This window comes from Oncorhynchus mykiss, chromosome 23, assembly GCF_013265735.2.
Source record: "Oncorhynchus mykiss isolate Arlee chromosome 23, USDA_OmykA_1.1, whole genome shotgun sequence".
NCBI classification, from domain to species: domain Eukaryota; kingdom Metazoa; phylum Chordata; class Actinopteri; order Salmoniformes; family Salmonidae; genus Oncorhynchus; species Oncorhynchus mykiss.
The window spans coordinates 35303911-35321872 of NC_048587.1; the positions used below are offsets into that span (position 1 = coordinate 35303911).

Sequence of the window (17962 nt, forward strand, 5' to 3'; positions counted from 1 at the left end):
AGCCCCAAAGCATGATGTTTCCACCCCCATGCTTCACAGTAGGTATGGTGTTCTTTGGATGCAACTCAGCAGTCCTCCAAACACGACGAGTTGAGTTTTTTACCAAAAAGTTATACTTTTTTGCCCCACTGTATTTCCCCCCTATTTAGTGTCATTTTCACCCCCTGGTTTAAAATCACATACATGAAAGGTTCTTTATCCATTTAACATGGTAGTTTTGGTTATTTTATGCAGGAATTACTTTCCACTCACATGTGTTAGCCTCTCATTGTCTATGAGTATGCACTTTTGTGTAAAATGTATAGTCTATAGTGAATGTATTTGTGCTACTTCACAGTATGTCTGTCAGTCTCTGTGCATAGATTTGTTACTTTTGTACTTTTTTTCTGGCATCCATAATCCTGTAGGTGATTTATACATAATTTAAATTGACCCAGCAGACCCACCCCCAAAACCAGCAGAACCGTTCCCTTTTTCATTGTGCTGAACCCATCCTGATCTCATCCCTGGACATGCCCTGTCAACAGTGCTGTGTAGTCCTGTGTACTGGTCTCAATACTGTCCGGATGTTGTCATGGGACTGTGTGGGTGTTAATGAAGGTCTGTGTCTAAACTCTGAATGATGAGAGCTCAGGGCTGATGCTTACACACGCAGTCACACTGCTCAATGGACAAAGATTAGGCTCGCTACCAGGAAAATGCATGAACTGTTACAACGCATTTGAGAATAATAAAATATATATTTATTAAACCTTTTACTGTTGTTTGTGGGTTTTATGCATACCGGCACTGCAAGTTGTTTACTAAATGGTTGTGTCATGTTTTTAAGACATACAAGTACATGAAATGTTCCACCTAATAAAATGGTTGTCTTTATTTTATATTTGTATACCTACACACATCTTTATATATTATATATCTTTGTTTTTTATTCGGTTTTACCTAGGTCAATCTGTTTTTATTGTTAAAAAATAAGGTTGATTAGTTGATTTAAATCAAGGGTGCATGTTATCTTGTGCGATTTTCCCTGCAATGACTAATCCATTTATCTGGCTCGACTGATGCGCCTACCGCAAATTCTGATAATTTGAACTGGTAAGTTTCTGCTGCGCTCTTCTCCGTCAACACAATATTTGTGAGTATCATACATTTTAATATACATTAGTAAAATATTATTAAACATGTTGCGAGCATTCAGACCCATAATATTTAAATCTGCACGCTAACTTGTAAACGTCATCATGCAGCCAAAATCTAGCTTGCTAGTTTAGCTAACTCAGATAGCCAGCTAGTAGTAGATAGCCACATGTGAAGTCAACAAACTACAGTGTCATTGCTATTACGAACTTCTAACGTTACTTGGCCTATTTAATGTATAAATCAAATAATACCATACTGTAATTTAGTTAGCTAGTAAAGCTCACTTTATAATACTACTTGCCACTTAACATGATTGTCTGTAGTGCAACCTCAAGGTTGCTTATCGTTATAAATAGGCTAGCTAACGTTAGCTAGCTATGCCAAATTGCATGGCATGAGTTGAGCTCTGCAAAATTATCTTGATAGGGTTTGCATGAAAAGCCTAATAATAAAATTCCACTCCGTTTGAAATAAGCTGTAAAACAAGAAGGTGCAGAATTCAGTCAATATTTAGATCTGTAACTAGCTAACTTGACATTTAATCTTTGTCATACTAATAATAGGCCCTATGTCCTCATTTTCATTGTCAATAACATTCCGTTTCTCCACTCATTGTCACTGTAAGATTAACTACTGAATTATACAATGTAAACATTCCTTTTCACTCTCTATCTACATGGTATACAAGGAATCCAGTCAAGTCCAGTTCATGACAGCTGCCAGGTAGTCTTTATTGGCTGCTGTTATCATTAGGGTTTAGTCCTTTGTCCTCTCTGAGAAGTGAACGTCACATTGCAGTAGTTACCCCTGTCAAGTCGCAGTGAAGTGCAGAACAGAGGACCTATCTGGGATTGAATGAGTTTAAATTGAGGGGCATTTCTCGAGTGAGTGCAAACCTTCAGTGGGTAATTGATATATGAATCAATGTTTGAAAATGAAATTAGTTTAAAAATAGTGACTGTACTTGACTGTTTGGTTTAGTCTGGTTTCACATATTTTCAATGCATGTAGGCCTAAGCATTTGGTGGACCATTTTAGAATAATCCATATCTTGAATAAATAACATCTAAGCTAACCATGACAATATATTAACAGTATGCTGTTTGTATTCATATACTAATAACTATGCTCAATTGACTACACTGATGATTTATTGTTGTGTAGCCTACTGGTTGTAACATTGTATGTTATGGCCCATCTTGCTTATACAAGGGGAAAGAGGACTAGCCATGGTAGCTGTGGTCTGAGGCATTAGGGTGTGTGTGTGTATGTGTTGAAATGTGTGAGTCACACGCATAACTGTATAACCACATACTGTGACTAGTACAGTTTGATAGTCTACTTAAGATAAAACGTAACATAAAACGTAACAAACTGAGCAGCTCACATGGTTTGTTTACTTATCCTGCATAAGTCATGTATCAGTTTAATTTTGAGGAAATGGAAAGTAGATGAGCAGGTTTACTGTCTTTCATTTGACAATGCATAATGAAATTTGAGCTGCCATAACGCTGTGGTTAGATTTGGCCTTTAGGCACAGTTCTAGGATCAGTTTACCCTCCATTAATCATAGAGGAATCATTGCAACACTGACCTTAGATCAGCATCTAGGAGAAACTAAATTATACTCAGTTAGGAATAGAAGTCGACCGATTATGATTTTTCAACACAATACTGATTTATTGGAGGACCAAAAAAAGCTGATACCGATTAATCGGCCAATTGTTTTTTTTACATTTGATTATTTTTTATATATATTTGTAATAATGACAATTACAACAATACTGAATGAACAATGAACAATTTTATTTTAACCTAATATAATAAATAAATAAAATCAATTTTGTCTCAAATAAGGAAACATGTTCAATTTGGTTTAAATAATGCAAAAACGCAGTGTTGAAGAAGAAAGTAAAAGTGCAATATGTGCCATGTAATAAAGCTAAAGTTTAAGTTCCTTGCTCAGAACATGAGAACATATGAAAGCTGGTGGTTCCTTTTAACATGAGTCTTCAATATTCCCAGTTAAGAAGTTTTAAGTTGTCATTATTATAGGAATTATGACGCTTCGACTGTTTCTCTTTATACCATTTGTATTTCATATACCTTTGCCTATTGGATGTTCTTATAGGCACTTTAGTATTGCCAGCCTAATCTCCGGAGTTGGTAGGCTTGAAGTTATAAACAGCGCTGTGCTTCAATCATTGCTAAGAGCCATTGCCAAACTCAGTAAAGTGCTGTTTGAATGAATGCTTACGAGCCTGCTGCTGCCTACCACCGCTCAGTCAGACTGCTCTATCAAATATCAAATCATAGACTTAATTATAATAAACACAAAGAAATAAGACCTTTTGTTCATTAATATGGTTAAATAAAGAAACTATCATTTTGAAAACAAAACGTTTGTTCTTTCAGTGAAATATTGAACCGTTACGTATTTTATCAAACTGGTAGCAACCCTAAGTCTAAATATTGCTGTTACATTGCACAACCTTCAATGTTATGTCATAATTATGTAATATTCAGGCAAATTAATTATGGTCTTTGCTAGGAAGAAATGGTCTTCACACAGTTCACAACGAGACAGGTGGCCCAAACTGCTGCATATACCCTGACTCTGCTTCTGTGTATTGATTTTAAGAAAGGCATTGATGTTTATGGTTAGGTACATTTGTGCAACAATTGTGCTTTTTTCACGATTGTGCTTTTGTTAAATCATCACCTGTTTGGTGAAGTTGAAGTAGGCTGTGATTCGATGGTAAATTTAACAGGCAACGCTTTGATTATATGCAACGCAGGACAAGCTAGTTAATTAACCTAGTAATATCATCAACCATGTGTAGTTAACTAGTGATTATATGAAGATGAATTGTTTTTATAAGATAAATTTAATGCTAGCTAGCAACTTACAGTGGCTCCTTGCAGCCACAAGGCCCTTTTGATGCTGCGCTCGCGTAACAGGTAGTCAGCCTGTCACGCAGTCTCCTCATGGATTGCAATGTAATCAGCGTCCAAAAAGGCAGATTACCGATTGTTATGAAACCGGCCATAATTAATCGGCCGACTTCTAGTTAGGACACACCTTCAACTTCACAGTAATTGATATCGCTTGCCTCACCCAGACAACACTGACGAGAGTGAGAGATTTACATACACCCAGTGAAACTAGTTTTTCCTTTTTTTTTGTGTCAACAATACACATTTAAACTACATGTTCCTAGGCTGTCTTTAGTCTTTAGCCTACTTTTGGAACCTCAGTCACTACTTCCTAACAGTCATTGGCATGTGAACCCCATGCCATTTTTCGAACACAAATCATTTGACGCTCACGATAAAGGCTTCTGTTTTTTAGTTGTCTTTCCAGAGAATGGCTGAGGGTGCATTATATGAGTCAGAGAGAGAGTGAGCGCTCTGGTAGGCTCTGGTAGGCTGTGTTTACATAGTCATAATGGCCAAAGGTCCAGGCCCTAAGCTACAGCCCCAAGGGTCAGACTCTGCACTGCCTCTGGGGGGGGGGGGGGGGGGGGGGGGGGGGGGGCGTCAGCGTCACTCACAACAGCCTCTACCACCCCTACAGCCAGACTCCCCTCTCTGAGAATCCGGGCTGCTGCCTTTTACCTCAGCACAGACTCATCCAGCCCTGACACTAACAAGCCCAAATCAGGCAAGGAGCATTACATTATATTTCTCTAGTGACACATATTGTAAACATCCCTTGACTTTTCTCCCAGTTAATATTACGGCCTAGATCAGTGACCCTTTTTTCTACATTTTAGAATAATAGTGAAGACATCAAAACTATGAACAGTCTTGAAGGCAAGGGTGGCCATTTTGATTTGTTTAACACCTTTTTTGGTTACGACATGATTCCATATGTGTTATTTCGTAGTTTTGATGTCGACACTATTATTCTACAATGTAAAAACAAAGAAAAACCCTTGAATGAGTAGGTGTGTCCAAACTTTTGACTGGTACTGTAAATTATGAGGAACTTCACAAGGTGGTGAAAGTGAAAGGTGAAAGGTAAAGACTAGCTTGATGCTGCTTTCCAATACATATCGAGAGTCTTATTCTGGTGACATGATGATCAATGTTTTTGTTTGTCAAAACGGAACGAAAGCAATCTCGCTATTATGTCCCTAATAATTTCTTCTTTTTTTTTTTAAACTCTGTTTATTAAGTTTTACACACACACACACACACACACAGACAAGACAAAGCAATATGAATAATATACTCAACTAGAAAAAAAATACAAATAAAAATACAAATAAAAAAATAGCTTTAAAGATTCCATACTTTAGACAAGTTAAACACACCAGGCAGAAGGCTACAGAGGTTAAAGGGCAATCTATAGTACAGGGACAGAGCAAACACCTCACCATTGTTCCTGTAAACAGTCAAGGGATAAGGGTGGAGAAATGCAACCACTCACAGAGAGTCATGGCCACAGACCGACCATCCACTGGACCCCAAAAAAAGTTTACAATGCTTTAAAATAAAAAATAAAATAAAAATTAGAATGATTATTCATGTAGGCGTGAACAAAATGTAAAAATAACTGGGAAAAACAAGCTCACACTTCAGTCTCTGCCCGGGCAAGATGAACAAGGCATCTGCGGATCACAATCAATAAGCATATGGACCTTAATGCCCCCCCAGCAAAAACACAGAAAGAAGCTCCTCCAACCCTTAAGTCACAGACTTATTTTAGTATTAATTTAAAGTAAGACCGGAATGGAGCCCAAGCCTCATCAAACAGTTTGGGGTTCCCACGTGAATTATTATTTTTTCTAGTTTCAGAGAGCACAACACATCCCTCACCCAATATTTATAAGATGGAGGAGCTGCCATCTTCCAGTTCTGTAGTATTAGCCGTCTAGCTAAAAGAGTTGTATAAGCAACAGTGTCCGACTGGATTCTTGATAGGGGGGTACCCATGGGCAGTACTCCAAAAAGGGCTGTAAGGGGAGACAGATCTATAACAGTGTCATATATATCAGAGAAATATTTAAATATTAATTCCCAGAAGCCTGACAGTTTATGACAGCCCCAAAACATATGCAACAGTGTGGCTGGTTCCACTTTACATCTGACACAGGTAGGATCAAAATCAGAGAATATTCTTCCAAGTTTGGCCCCCGACCAGTGGATACAGTGAACCACCTTGAATTGAATGAGGCTGTGTCTAGTGCTAAAAGAGGACGAATCTGTGTGTGCAGCACAGATTCCCAGACGTCTTCCCCAAGTTCCTCCCCCAAATCATTTTCCCATCGAGTCTTTAAAGGCACCAAAGAAGGGTTCTGTAAGTCATGAATGATTGCATATACATCTGAAATTGCGCCCCTAGGAAGCTTGTTCAGCTCCAAAATGCTCTCTATAGCTGTATTCGCAGGCCTATTGGGAAATCCAGGTGTGTTCGCTCAAGACAAAGTTTCTAGTCTGGAGATAGCGGAAAAAGTGGGATTGGGGGAGATTGAACTTTTCCTGCAGCTGAGAAAAAGAGGCAAATGTATCATCAAATAATAATTGGGCTAGCGAGGAGAGGCCTAGTGAGTGCCAAATGCCAAAAGCCCCAACATTCAAAGATGGAGGAAATAAAATGTTCTGATTGATTGGGCCTGATAGAGAAAAGCCTCGGAGGCTAAAGGCTAAACGGAACTGATTCCAAATTTTAAGAGACTGCTTTACACACCTTGACACACCTTTTGCCTAGGGACACTGGGAGAGATGAGCACAGCACAGAGGAAAGTGCTGCAGGTTTACACGATTCAGACTCCATCTGGACCCAGAGTGGTCTAGGGCCAGTAGGATCAGTCTGCAGCCAGTACAGAATGGCTCTGAAATTTGCAGCCCAGTAGTATGTCTGAAAATTTGGTAGAGCTAAAGCCCCCAATGACCTAGGCTTCTGTAAATGTTTTCTACCAATCCGTGGTACCTTGCCATCCCAAATAAAATGCATGAATGTTTGATCCAGTGAAATAAAAAAAGATTTTGGAATAAAAATGGGTAAACATTGAAATAAATATAAAACTTTGGGCAACACATTCATTTTAATGACGTTAATCCTTCCGATAAGAGAAAGGGGTAGCGAATTCCAAAAAGTAAAAGATTGTTTCAATCTGTCTGCTAGAGCAACAAAGTTTTCCTGAAACAAATTTGAATATTTCCTTGTCACTTTTACTCCCAAGTAGGTGAATTGATCCCGGACAATCCTAAACTGAGAACTTGTAAAAGAGCACTTTAAAGCAGCCCTGTTTACCGGAAAAAGTTCACTGTTGCCTAGATTCAGCTTGTACCCTGAGATTGATCCAAACTTTTTAAGAACAGATAGGGCACGTGGCAATGAGGTATCGGGGTTGGAGATAAACAAAAGGAGGTCGTCAGTATATAGCAAGACTTTCTGCTCCCAGCCCGCCCTGATTATGCCTTGAATGGCATCATTAGAGCGTAGTGCAATGGCGAGAGGTTCGATTGCCAAAGCAAACAACAAGGGGGAGAGTGGGCAACCCTGTCTGGATCCGCGGTGCAAGGGAAAATAGTCAGAGGACAAGTTATTAGTCCGTACCGAAGCCATGGGGGAAAAATAAAGAATATTTATCCACGCAATGAATTTGGGGCCAAAGCCAAATCTATAAAGGGCAGCTGTTAGGTAATCCCACTCAACGCGGTCAAACGCTTTTTCGGCATCAAGTGAGACCACCACCTCCGGGTCCTCCGACGCTGGGGAGTACAGTATATTCATAAGGCGCCTCATATTGAAAAATAAATGCCTATTTCTCACAAAGCCAGTCTGGTCAGAGTGTATTACTTGGTTCAGCAAGCCTTCCATCCGGATGGCTAAAAGCTTAGCTAGGATTTTGTAATCACAGTTTAAAAGCGAGATTGGGCGATAGGATCCACATTCCAGGGGGTCTTTGTTTTTCTTTAGTAGTAATGAAATTGAAGCCTGATAAAGACTAGGCGGTAGCTTTGAAGTATTAAGGCACTCTGCAAATAGTCGAGACAAGAATGGGCAAAGTAGACCAGAAAACGTCCTGTAAAATTCGGTATGAAAACCATCCGGACCCGGTGATTTACCACTTTTCATTGCGGACACTGCTGTTGCAATCTCCTCAAGCGTAAATTCTTCTTCTAGATAGTCATGGGAGTCTGTATCAATTGGAGGCATATTCAAGCCATTAAAGAAGGAGTCAATCAGCAAAGGGTCTTGAGGGGATTCAGAGGTGTATAGCGCAGAGTAAAATTGTTTAAATTGATCATTGATCTCTTTATGTATAACTGTGGTGGCACCAGATGGGGTCCTTATTTGTGGGATTAAACGTTAGGCCTCAGATTTACGGATCTGATGCGCAAGGAGTTCACTGGCCTTGTCGCCTTGTTCATAGACTTTGTATCGAGCTCACAAGAGTAACTGTTCAGCTTGCTTGGTAGAAAGCTCATCAAATTCAGATTGGAGTAGTTGGCGCTCTTTATGCAGATCAGAGGAAGGATCCGTAGCATACTTCTCATCCAATGTGGCTATGGACTCGCTCAGGTCCCGAAGTCGCTGGGAGCGAACTCTGTTTTGGTTGGCTGTATAAGAAATAATTTGGCCACGTAGGTATGCTTTGAGAGACTCCCATATGGTAGAGCAGGACATACCTGGTGTTGAATTAGTTTCTAGGAATAAGGTGATTTCAGAAGAAATGAAATTGACAAACTCCTTATCTGAGAGTAAAATGGGATTGAGACGCCATTGATAACACATAGGAGGTCGCTGGGGAAACTAGTTCAAGCACTAATGGTGAATGGTCAGAGATAACAATACTCTCGTAAGTACACTGCCGAAGGTCAGGCAGAAGTTTTTTGTCCAAAAAGAAGTAATCAATCCGGGAGTATGTTTGATGAACATGAGAATAAAAGGAATACTGTCTATCTGTAGGATGTAGGAAACGCCAGGCCTCAAACTTAGCATATTTCTGAAGAAAGGATTGAATAAGTAGGGCACATTTAGATGGGCCTGTATTTGTTTGTGAGGACTTGTCAAGAACTGGGGACATTTTACAGTTGAAATCCCCCCTAAAATCAACAAATGAGAATCTAAATTGGGAATAGCAGACAGAAAGGAAGAAATGAAACTTGTGTCATCCCAATTGGGAGCATAAACACTAGCCAAAACAAGAGGGGTAGAAAACAGTTCACCGGTTACTATGACGTATCGTCCCTTAGGATCAGCAATAACCTCAGAAGCAACAAAGGGAGTAGCTTTATCAACCAGAATAGCAGCACCTCTTGATTTACTATGAAAGTTTGAGTGGAACCCTTGACCAACCCAGTCCTTACGCATCCTAAAATGCTCACCAGTCCTCAAGTGAGTCTCTTGTAGAAATGCAATATTTGCATTCAAACGCTTTAAGTGTGTCAACACCCTCTTACGCTTCACCGGGTTGTTAAAACCCTTTGGTGTTCCAAGAAATGTACTTGATCGCATTATTTCGGCCCCTCTGGGCATTCCCGTTATTCAACCCTGTCATTAGAGCATAGAATGGAAAAGCAATGAGCGCCCAAAACCCCCAGAATAACTTGTCTCAGAGTAATAATGTACGGTGGTAAATGTTTGGAAAAAGTAGAAGAAAAAAAAACAGAAAAAAAACCTAAAAAGACAGAATGACAACATTAGAACTGAACAATTCAACAATTATGTCACGGGGCCTCTCCCCATCCCGGGGCTTTGGGCGCAGCGACCGGTGGGCTCGATCAATCAGGGGCTTTTCATCTAAGGCAAGAACATCCTTCAGCAGCCCTGAAACGAAATCCGTGGCGCGATGCATTTCCGCGGACTCTGGGACCGATACAAGTCTCAGATTATTGCGGCGAGAGAATCCCTCTAAACTCACACAGCTCTCCTTCAACTTTTTCAAATCCGCAGCTAGGCGTTTACCTTCAGCCTCCAGGGATGTAGTTAAATCGGAGACATTAGTAGCGGAGGTCTCCAGTGCTGCAATCGTTGTAGTGTGTGACGCAGTTGTTGTTTTGAGTAATGTGATTGCTGGCACAGTCTCGTTCCGCAGGATGGTTAAATCTGCTTTTAAAGTATCAGAAACCTCCTGTATTCTGGCCTCAATCATAGCAACCACCTGTGTTTTTCATTTCAACTATCTCAGAGCGTAGTAGTTTGATTTCCTCGAATGTTCATTTCAGCGCCGCCGGGCCAAGCCGCGCCCCCGGGTAAAGTGTGCGTCCCAGGGCCCTCAGACTCAGGAGAGGGCGGTGATGAGAGCGGGTCTTGTAGGCCGGGTTTTCTCAAAGTCATGCTTTTGGCCTTATGTTTGGTCGACATGCTGACATTCGGAAGCAAAGTAGTCTTGGTTTTTACGGAAAGGGATCACCAAATTAATATTTGAAAATAAATACGGTTCTGCTGCAGAATTCACATAAACTTTAAGAATACCACGGGAGCAAACGGAAAACACGTCAGTCGCACATGGCGTCCCCTACCATCCTCCCATCCCTAATAATTTAATCATTTAGGTAGCCTATCTGCGAGTTCTTGGAAAGACCAGAGTGGAAAGACCAGAGTGGGCACATTCACTATACAACACATTTTGTTTGTGACAAAATGATCAGTAGCCTAGAGTTGAAAATGCAAAGGAAACCTATTTACTTGTATTTTTTATTCAGTACAATGGGAATTTAACAGCAGAAGTAATTTTTATGTGCACTACGTCATCACGCACAGCTTTTTATCCGCAACAAGTCAATTTGATGGAAACACATTTCTGGTGGGAAAATGCACATTTAGTTTTTATGCAGATTTTCAAGTATTTGCATGAAAATCTGTCGCTTATTGGATGGAAACCTAGTTACTAACGGTAAAGTCCCATGAACTGACCAAACGAGAAGTCATAAGTGTGGCCAACCAGAGTGTGGCCCCCTCCCCCTCACTCCTCTAGTTCTGGTTCCTCTCAGTTTCTTCTTTCCCAAGAACAATATATTTTGTAAATCGACTCCGATAATCATGTTTGTCTATGTCTTCTCCTGTCTTTGTCTGCAGTACTGTCCTGTCTTCGAGGTGGAACTGTTTGAGATGGGGATTTGGTCTCTGGGTCTGGGGGCCTTAGGAGCAGCCATCGCAGGGATCTTCCTGGCTAATACTGACCTGTGTCTGACCAAGGCTGCTCAGGCCTCCCTGGAATACCTGGAGGACGCAGACCTTCACTCCACTGGAGACGGTACGAGGGCACAGGTTCTCCTATTCTACCACCACATAGAAACATTGCACAGGCCATGAATTTAGACCAACGACATGACAATTGAACCAGTTTTCCAAACCTTAACCCTTGATGGTCAGTCCTTTGTCTCAGGAAAGGTGACGTCACGGTGCAAGGCTAAAATCAGCTTCCTTCCTCGACATCGGCAGAGTTAGTCATTTACATTGATGAATTCATTAAAAAATATATATATTTCAGTCCATATGTTTACAAACAATTTAAACTTCCATCCCAAGTGAAAGATTCAATTTTTGTATTATCCTATATAGGTTATTGTAATGTGGGTAAGACGTGCTGTACTGTCCACAAGCTAAATCCTCGCCCATACATGGTAGGCTATAAAACTCCCGCTAAACACAAAACGCTTTGAGAACCCCCAGTGAAAAGCAGTCTTTAAATGCAGACCATTATGAGCCAGCCTATCCTATGCAATTTTCCCTCCGCATGTAACAAGGGCTTAATGTAAAGAGGGAACATGATGTAAAACTGTTACGCTCTCCTTGCTAAGTACATTTATCCATGTGTTTAACCCAGTCTTTATACGGTGCCTTAACACATAACTTTTTCCACATTTTGTTGTGTTACAGCTTGAGTTTAAGATATTTTTTGTGTGACTAGCCTACACACAATACACAATATGAAAGTGGAATAATGTGTTTTTTTTAAAATGTTTACAAATGATTGTAAAATTAAAAGCTGATGTGTCTTGAGTCAATAAGTATTCAACTTTGTAAGTATTCCATAATATTAACAGAATTACAGAATTAAAATAGTCCAAAACATGCATTGTTTTTGCAGCAAGGCACTAAAGTAAACTACAAAACATGTGGCAAAGCAATAAACTTTATGTCCTGAATGAAAAGTGTTATGTTTTTTTTTTTTCTCCCCAATTTCGTAGTATCCAATTGTTGTAGTAGCTACTATCTTGTCTCATCGCTACAACTCCCGTACGGGCTCGGGAGAGACGAAGGTTGAAAGTCATGCGTCCTCCGATACACAACCAACCAAGCCGCTGCTTCTTTAACACAGCGCACATCCAACCCGGAAGCCAGCCGCACCAATGCGCCGGAGGAAACACCGTGCACCTGGCCACCTTGGCTAGCGTACACTGCGCCCAGCCCGCCACAGGAGTCGCTGGTGCGCGATGAGACAAGGACACCCCTACCGACCAAGCGCTTCCTAACCCGGGCGACGCTAGGCCAATTGTGCGTCGCCCCACGGACCTCCCGGTCGCGGCCGGTTACGACAGAGCCTGGGCGCTGGCACTGCAGTACAGCGCCCTTAACCGCCCTTAACCACTGCGCCACCCGGGAGGCCTTAAAAAAAGTGTTATGTTTGGGGCAAATCCAAATCAACACATTACTGTGTACCACTCTCCAGATTTTCAAGCATAGTGGTGGCTGCATCATGTTATGGATATGCTTGTAATCAGGTATGGAGAGTTTTTCAGGACAAAAAATAAATGTAATGGAGCTATACACATGAAAAATCCTAGAGGAAAACCTGGTTCAGTCTGCTTTACACCAGACACTGGGAGATTAATTCACTTTTCAGCAGGACAATAACCTAAAACACAAGGCCAAATCTACACTGTTGTTGCTTACCAAGAAGAGAGTGAATGTTCCTGAATGGCCGGGTTACAGTTTTGACAAATCTAGTTGAAAATCTATGGCAAGACCTGAAAATGTTTGTCTAGCAATGATAAACAACCAACGTGACAGAACTTGATGAATTTAGAAAGGAATAATGGGCAAATGTTGCACAATCCAGGGGTGGAAGAATTTACCCAGAAAGACTAACATGTATTGACGCTGGGGGTTGAACTCTTATCTAATCCAGATATATTCGTGTTGTATTTTTCAAATGTTTTTTTTCAAATGTTATAATTTTTCTTCCACTTTGACATTACAGAATATTTTGTGAAGATTGTTGACAAAAAATGACACCAATTTAATCAATACTTTGTAACACGACAAATGTTGAAAAAGTCAGGGGGTGTGAATAATTTCTGATGGCACTATACATGTAACACTGCAAGCTTGGAGTTCTTCTTGGTCATGTAGTCAGGGAAAACTCTGGGCCATACATTAGGGGACAGAGGTATTTAATGTACAGTTGAAATCGGAAGTTTACATACACTTTAGCCAACTACATATTAAACTCAGTTTTTCTCAATTCCTGACATTTAATCCTAGTAAAAATTCCCTGTCTTAGCTCAGTTAGGATCACCACTTTATTTTAAGAATTTGAAATGTCAGAATAATAGTATAGAGAGTGATTTATTTCAGCTTTTATTTCTTTCATCACATTCCCAGTGGGTCAGAAGTTTACATACACTCAATTAGTATTTGGTAGCATTGCCTTTAAATCGTTTAACTTGGGTCAAATGTTTTTGGTAGCCTTCCACAAGCTTCCCACAATAAGTTGGGTGAATTTTGGCCCATTCCTCCTGACAGAGCTGGTGTAACTGAGTCAGGTTTGTAGGCATCCTTGCTCACACATGCTTTTTCAGTTCTGCCCACAAATGTTCTGTGGGATTGAGGTCAGGGCTTTGTGATGGCCACTCCAATACCTTGACTTTGTTGTCCTTAAGCCATTTTGCCACAACTTTGGAAGTATGCCTGGGGTCATTGTCCATTTGGAAGACCCATTTGCGACCAAGCTTTAACTTCCTGACTGATGTCTTGAGATGTTGCTTCAATATATCCACATAATTTTCCTCCTCATGATGCCATCTATTTTGTGAAGTGCACCAGTCCCTCCTACAGCAAAGCACCCCCACAACATGATGCTGCCACTCCCATGCTTCACGGTTGGGATGGTGTTCTTCAGCTTGCAAGCTTTCCCCTTTTTCCTCCAAACATAACGATGGTCATTATGGCCAAACAGTTCTATTTTTGTTTCATCAGACCAGAGGACATTTCTCCAAAGAGTATGAGCTTTTTCCCCATGTGCAGTTGCAAACTGTAGTCTGGCTTTTTTATGGCGGTTTAGGAGCAGTGGCTTCTTCCTTGCTGAGCGGACGTTCAGGTTATGATGATATAGGACTCGTTTTACTGTGGATATAGATACTTTTGTACCTGTTTCCTCCAGCATCTTCACAAGGTCCTTTGCTGTTGTTCTGGGATTGATTTGTACCTTTCGTACCAAAGTACATTCATCTCTAGGAGACAGAACGCGTCTCCTTCCTGAGCGGTATGTTGGCTGCGTGGTCCCATGGTGTTTATATTTGCACACTATTGTTGGTACAAATGAATGGGGTACCTTCAGGCATTTGGAAATTGCTCCCAAGGATGAACCAGACTTGTGGAGGTCTACATTTCTTTTCTGAGGTCTTAGCTGATTTCTTTTGATTTTCCCATGATGTCAAGCAAAGAGGTACTGAGTTTGAAGGTAGGCCTTGAAATACATCCACAGGTACACCTACAATTGACTCAAATTATGTAATTTAGCTTATCAGCAGCATCTAAAGCCAGCACATCATTTTCTGGAATTGTCCAAGCTGTTTAAATGCACAGTCAACTTAGTGTATGTAAACTTCTGACCCACTGGAATTGTGATACAGTGAAATAATCTGTCTGTAAACAATTGTTGGAAAAATTACTTGTGTCATGCACAAAGTAGATGTCCTAACCGACTTGCCAAAACTAGAGTTTGTTAACAAGAAATTTGTGGAGTGGTTGAAAAAACAAGTTTTAGTGACTCTAACCTAAGTGTATGTAAACCTCCGACTTCAACTGTATGTGCTCTGTCTAATTGATGTACTGTGTATGTGCTGTAGATGAGAAGACCATGAAGGCCAAAACTCTGTGGGAGAAGACCGGAGCAGTCGTCATGGCTGTACGACGGCCCGGATGATTTTTGTGCAGAGAGGTGAAGTAGTGATTTTACTGATACTTTACAGTGTAGTCAGCTTTTTTAATTATTTCAGAAATGGTCTTAATTCAAGTCTATATTCCACACCATATGTTGTTATGTAGATTCCACTGTATGCATTGGGAGAAATCTGCAGGCCTAAATTACAAGTAAACAAGACCCTATCCTATTATTTCAAATTGTGCTAATTGTGTGTGTAGGAGGCCTCTGAGCTGTCCTCTCTGAAAACCCAGCTTGAGGTTCTTGGTGTCCCTCTGGTTGCCGTGGTGAAGGAGAACATCGGCACGGAGATCCAGGACTTCCGACCATACTTTGCTGGGGACATCTATGTAGACGTGAAGGTGAGACTGACCTGATGCTCTATGGGTGCATCTCAATAGTTTAACAAAGGCTTCCTCTCCTCCTTTCCTTCATCTGTACTGGCCTGAAAGAACTGTGAACATGTTTGAATAGATCACTCCATAGGCCTGCCATGAAGGAGAGGAACTGAACCATTTGTAGATCAGAGTATGTGAGCGGAGCGAGGAAGCGAGGTTCCCAAAGGTTGGAGCTTCGGCCTTCTCGCCCGCTCCAATTTCGTTCCAGTAGCGCTCACTTCACGAGCTCAGGGCATGCCCGGCCCAGCATGCATTTGTAATCTACTTGTGTGCTGCTATAGACCCTTGCTTTAGCTACTGTCATGGCGTTTGCTAAATATTTTCATAAAGAAACTGATTTATAAAAATGAGTGTAGTGTAGTGATTTGGTGTCCACAACTAAAGAATAATTGTGGAATCTGAAGACACGTATCCTGAAAGCATGATGGTGTACTTACTATGTGCACATGCTAAAAGAAAGGAACGAGTTGGGTAGATAACGAAGTGTGTCATTGTAACAAAGTATTTATAAACTAAACATCAGATCTCAAACATTTAAACATAGAACAAACATTTTATCTATAAAATTGGAAATATTTGATTTTGGCATATTCTTCCATCCTATTCTCCCATCCCAGCTTTCTGTTTTGATTGGGTTATTTTGCCTAAAAATCTTTAGGCCTACCTATAGAAACATTTAAAAACAAGTCTGCATCTTTGCCCAGCCTGGTAAGGGTGGCCAAAACGGTGTTTAGCATCCCCGGTGGCTCTGCAAGTGTGGAGAGGATATTCTCTGCTGCCGGCCGGCTCTCCAGTCACCATTGCATGAGACAGAAGCCACAGACTGGACAAATTTGTGTTTCTAAAAATGAATTCAAAGGCACTAAGTCATTTTTTTTGTTTAATTCTAAGTAAGTCACAGCCTGCATGCGCAGTTTAGACTAGAATCATTGAATACAATAGAATATGTTGTTTTTATATGCTGAGTGCTTTATGTCCCTACCAGACTTTTGTGTCATAGGTTATAGCCTTGAAATAATATAGTTTAAATAATTCATTTTCGTCATCTTAGACTGGCTCCTCACCTATTTATTTAGAGTGTTTATATGTTTAATATGACGTAGTCTATAAGAAATGTGCACTTCTTACATTCACCTTTTCATGTTTATTCAAATACTTTTCTTTCAGAGCCATATAGTTTGGTTTCAATACTTCAAAACCAAATGTTAGGTCCTGGTAGTCACAAAAATACATGGGTGTTGGTTAAATTGTGATTTTAATGATTGGAGCGAATTTGGAGCGGCTTTTAAAAAAAAAAAAAAAAATGTATTTGAGTGCGGAGCGGCAGTTGGAAAGGACAAGGAGCGGAATTTCTAACAGCTCAACTTTGCTCACATGCTCATTGTCTATGCCTGACTTTGTCAAGTTTTATTTTCTCCAAGGACTGATTTGATTTGCTCGTGTCCGTTGCAGCATCACTTCTATGGCCCACTACAGAGGAAGATGGGAGGGCTGGGATTCATCCGTCGGGGGGTGTGGCAGAACTTCATGCGGGCCTGGAAGGCCGGTTACCAGGGCAACATGCTGGGGGAGGGCTTTGTCCTGGGAGGTGTGTTTGTCATCGGAGCGGGGAATCAGGTACCACACCACACACAGGGCTGTGCATCTAGGCTCAGCCACAGCTGGGAATCATTGATTGGAGCTGTTAGACTCAAACTGCCAACACATACCGGGCACAACCACTTTATCAACTCCTTAGTAATCAGGACAATATGGATACAAACATGATTTAATGAAAACTAATGGACAGAGAGCAGCATTGTTGGGAGCTTGTTTGGTATTATGCATGTCCCTTTTTAAATTAATGTTGTCTTTTGTCCTCAGGGTATTCTTTTGGAGCACAGGGAGAAGGAGTTTGGCAACAAAGTGGAGAATGAAGATGTTTTAGAGGCTGTGAATAGAATTGTGCCAGTGCAATAGATTTGAGTTTTTGTAAGTAGCATTAGTTCAACACTGATAAAGAGGCCTCAGACACAACTACTTGGTTATTTCCTGCATTTGTCTTTTCTCAATTCCCTTCAAAACTGAACCTTATGCAAACAACAATGCAAGTGTTGAGTTTTGTATGATTACAAAACATCTGACATTTGATCTAGAAAAGGGCATTTTCCGTATCTGTCGTTCACATTGGTTAACCTTTGAGTTCTCAGATTGCTAGCTCCACCTATCATAGGACATATGAAACGTGTCAATTCCTCGATAAAAATGTGAATGTTCTAGTATGCTCAGGTGAATAATCTTCACTGCTCATTAGCTCCTACACCCTTAACTTCCTGC

The 17962-nt window shown here is 40.7% G+C and overlaps 1 protein-coding gene across 1 annotated transcript; it reads left to right on the top strand.

Annotated features, from left to right (window-relative positions):
- The first annotated feature begins 1100 nt into the window (after positions 1–1100).
- On the top strand, positions 1101–17658 carry selu (selenoprotein U). The gene is given in 6 exon segments (NM_001193546.1): positions 1101–1135; positions 11177–11354; positions 15175–15266; positions 15470–15610; positions 17099–17263; positions 17510–17658. Coding segments are annotated over 5 exon segments (639 nt in total). The 5' UTR covers positions 1101–1135; positions 11177–11209; the 3' UTR covers positions 17606–17658.
- The last annotated feature ends 304 nt before the right edge of the window (positions 17659–17962 follow it).